The 3,171-nt window shown below is 34.2% G+C and overlaps 1 protein-coding gene across 1 annotated transcript; it reads right to left on the reverse strand.

Annotated features, from left to right (window-relative positions):
* Window positions 1–1,474: 1,474 nt before the first annotated feature.
* On the reverse strand, window positions 1,475–2,667 carry LOC143606877 (protein BRANCHLESS TRICHOME-like). Its single transcript, XM_077082500.1, has one exon. The coding sequence runs from the start codon at window positions 2,478–2,480 to the stop codon at window positions 1,641–1,643; it is 840 nt and encodes a 279-aa protein (XP_076938615.1). The 5' UTR covers window positions 2,481–2,667; the 3' UTR covers window positions 1,475–1,640.
* Between the last annotated feature and the right edge of the window lie 504 nt (window positions 2,668–3,171).

The following is a 3,171-nucleotide window of genomic DNA, read 5'->3' on the forward strand; positions in this document are numbered from 1 at the left end:
CTTTTAAAAATATTATATTCAAACAAGGTTCTGGAACTGCTCATACATAATCCTCATCATGAAATTTCCTTCTAATAGGCTGCTGATCCAAAATAGTCTTGCTCTATGCAAATTTAGAAATCAGAATACATTATGGTTGATACTCTATCATATAATATAATATAATATAATATAATGTAATGTAGATATAGATTATTCTACTCACCCACAAATATATAGGGATTGCTTATTTTACATTACTTGCTTTTCCAAAAAGTTATTAGGTGTTATGCGAGGAAGAAGTTACATTTTTATAACTAACTTATTGTCAAAAGTTATAAAGAGGTTAATAAGAAATCCCAAACACTCCCGTAATACAACATGTAAGCACTTGTGAATGTTCGAGATTATTACAGTTAAAAAGTCACAAGAATTGTTTAAATTATCACAAATATATCATGCAACATATATATGATCTTGGCTGAATACTCGTTATTATTACACTTGTGGGAGAGAAAAGAAGAGTGGTTTATATGTAGCCGAAGTATCACAGTGAAATCAACATGTATAAATCAATTGTCAAAATCATCTTTAATTTCTATGGGAATCTAAGGGGTGGACCCAGTAACAGACAAATGAGGGGTCAGGGGCACCCTCTCCCCACGAAAAAAAAAGTTTTTTTTTTTATAAAAAATTAGTATTATTTTCATGCAAAAATCTCGGTCAATCCATAAAAGTTTGGTTAGGCGTCCGGATTGAACCCCAAAGAAATAAAAATGTTGGGTCCGTCACTGGATACCCTATCATACCCGTCGGCAAATTTTTCTCAACTTATTGGTGTTTTTGTCTGCCACTATTGACATGTTTTGGTGTAGCGAAGCTGCGAAACACGTGTGTTTGTGTGTTGCGATACATAATACGGTTACGCAACCATATAACCGTATATTTTTCTCTCCCACTATAACATTATGAACTAGGAACATAAAGTGTTTTTTTATCCTCAAAATTCTCTCAGGAACGTGTTCAATACAATTATTATTTCCCGTACGTAGTAAACTGCAAAAATGGTAGAATTCACTTGTGTGTAATTTTTTTATACAGAGAGTAACGTAGTATGATTTCATGGTTACATAAAGGCTTCATGTATTACATTTCAAGCAAGATATACAAATGTTTTTTTAGTTCTAACAGCTCTTTTAGTAAAAGCGTTCTAGTAAGCCTCTTGGTCACTCATTCCCGGGTTGACGGCATAATCATTCCCCAGCTCTTTCTTGAGCTTCTAGTATTGTCTAATCTTCTCTATGTATAAATATAATCACGTACTATAAAAATGAAATCATATTAATGATTTAGTTCATATATAAATATGAAAACGCTTAGAAGATAATATAGAGGTCACCATCAAATTGAGATAAAAGTGAAGCATGTGCTGATGGCCCTTAAATCATTACCACCATCTTAAAAGAATCAAATTTCCATACAATAACACACTATCAATATCACAAATTAACACTAAAATTCCTCAACATAACACATAAAAAATAATACAACCTTTTACTCAAATCTCAAGATTATTACTTAATCACCACAAACAACATCAATATTTAGTTATAAAAGGAAAAAAAAAGTTACAGTAATGTATGTAAATGATCATAATCAACTTAACTCATGATGAGATTATTTGACTGGATTTGTGTCTTCTGTTTCAATAATATCATGAGTTGAGCCTTTTGACACTCCAGTTTCGTACCCAAATTCCTACTTCTGGACCCGATCGCCCTAACAACCCTCGGAAACTCCACGAACCCACGAATTCCACGCTTTATGTGTGGATTTTCCGGCTCTAACGACGCCTTTCTACCTTGTAATTTCAATGAACTCTGAGATATCATGACATTGCGGTTTTCGGGCTTGTCTTGCTCTTGGTCATTATTATTTTGGGTCATTTTCTTAATCTCCAATTCTGATATCTTTTCTTCTAAAATAAATTTAGCTTCACTAAGCTTCATTTGAACCCTTTCTTCTCTCAAAACTTCAGCCACACGTAACATCTTTCTCTCTTCTTCCATTTCCATCTTCAATCTACTCATTTCTGATTTACTTGCTGCTAGTTCACCCGCAAGTTCTTCGCACACTTTCACCACCGCTTCTCTTTCTTTCCTCTCCCCACACACCTCTTTGGTTAGCTTCTTGTTCAAAGACTCCGCCTTTTTACGTGCTTTTCGTTCATACTCGAGCTGTGCTTTGAGCTCCATGATCTGCGCTTTAGCCGTATCGAGTTCCGAATCCATAAACGGCTTGATAAACGTAAGATCCCAGAAAGATGCAGTGATTTTGCGAGTAGAAACAGGTAAATGAAGAAGATGAAGTTGCTTGTTTTGATCTTCTTGTTGTTGTTTATTTTCTTGATGGTGATTTTGAGGAGAAGTATAGAATGGATTTTCGTACAGTTTCCAGGTAGGGGATGTTCTTGTGTTGATCATCATCATAGTTATCATCATCTACTCTTGCATCAACTTCTTTTCTTATAGAAGATTACTTTAATATTACTTTTTTTTATTATTTGTTTAATGTTTATACATATAAAAGATAAAATGTTGCTTTTGCACCTGGCATGTTAGGCTTTTATTTGTGGAGGTGGACCTATGTGAGGGATGAATAGATGGCAATTGTAAAAAGGAAGGAGAGATCACATGGTCTTCTTTATTTATGGACACACTCACTCATCATCACTCTCCATCTTAGATACAGGAAACTCAATACTAGTTATAATATTACTAACGTTTTCCAAACCTAATAAGCTGAGAAGCCGGTTGTTCTATTATATATACTAGTCCTTTAATTTAAATAATTAAAAAAATTACTTTCTTTATAGTATGAAAATTCACTACAAGAAAACTAGGTTTTTCATCGCATTTGCGGTCACAAAACGGTAGCGATTGCCCTATTGTGATCATTGTGCGATTGAAAATGTGGATTTTGCAACTATAAAAATGATCTTAAATGTTGCGGACATATTCTGGAACCATAAAACCGGTTGCGACCTATGCTCATTTCGCTACTGACTTTGTTTTCAACGCTTTCATTGCCACGTACCGTTTTGCAATGGCATCGTTGTGACTGTTTTTTGGATCACCTTTTACAAACTTGGGTCCATCTTGTGACCGTATCAATGCATTGTTTCTTTCTTAG

Source organism: Bidens hawaiensis, unplaced genomic scaffold (assembly GCF_021521415.1).
Source record: "Bidens hawaiensis isolate Kalapana, Puna unplaced genomic scaffold, B.hawaiensis_p1.1 tig00077843_1, whole genome shotgun sequence".
NCBI lineage: Eukaryota > Viridiplantae > Streptophyta > Magnoliopsida > Asterales > Asteraceae > Bidens > Bidens hawaiensis.

Bases quoted from the DNA above. Each gene is read 5' to 3' on its own strand.
- LOC143606877 (XM_077082500.1), bottom strand. From the start codon at position 2,480: ATGATGATAACTATGATGATGATCAACACAAGAACATCCCCTACCTGG.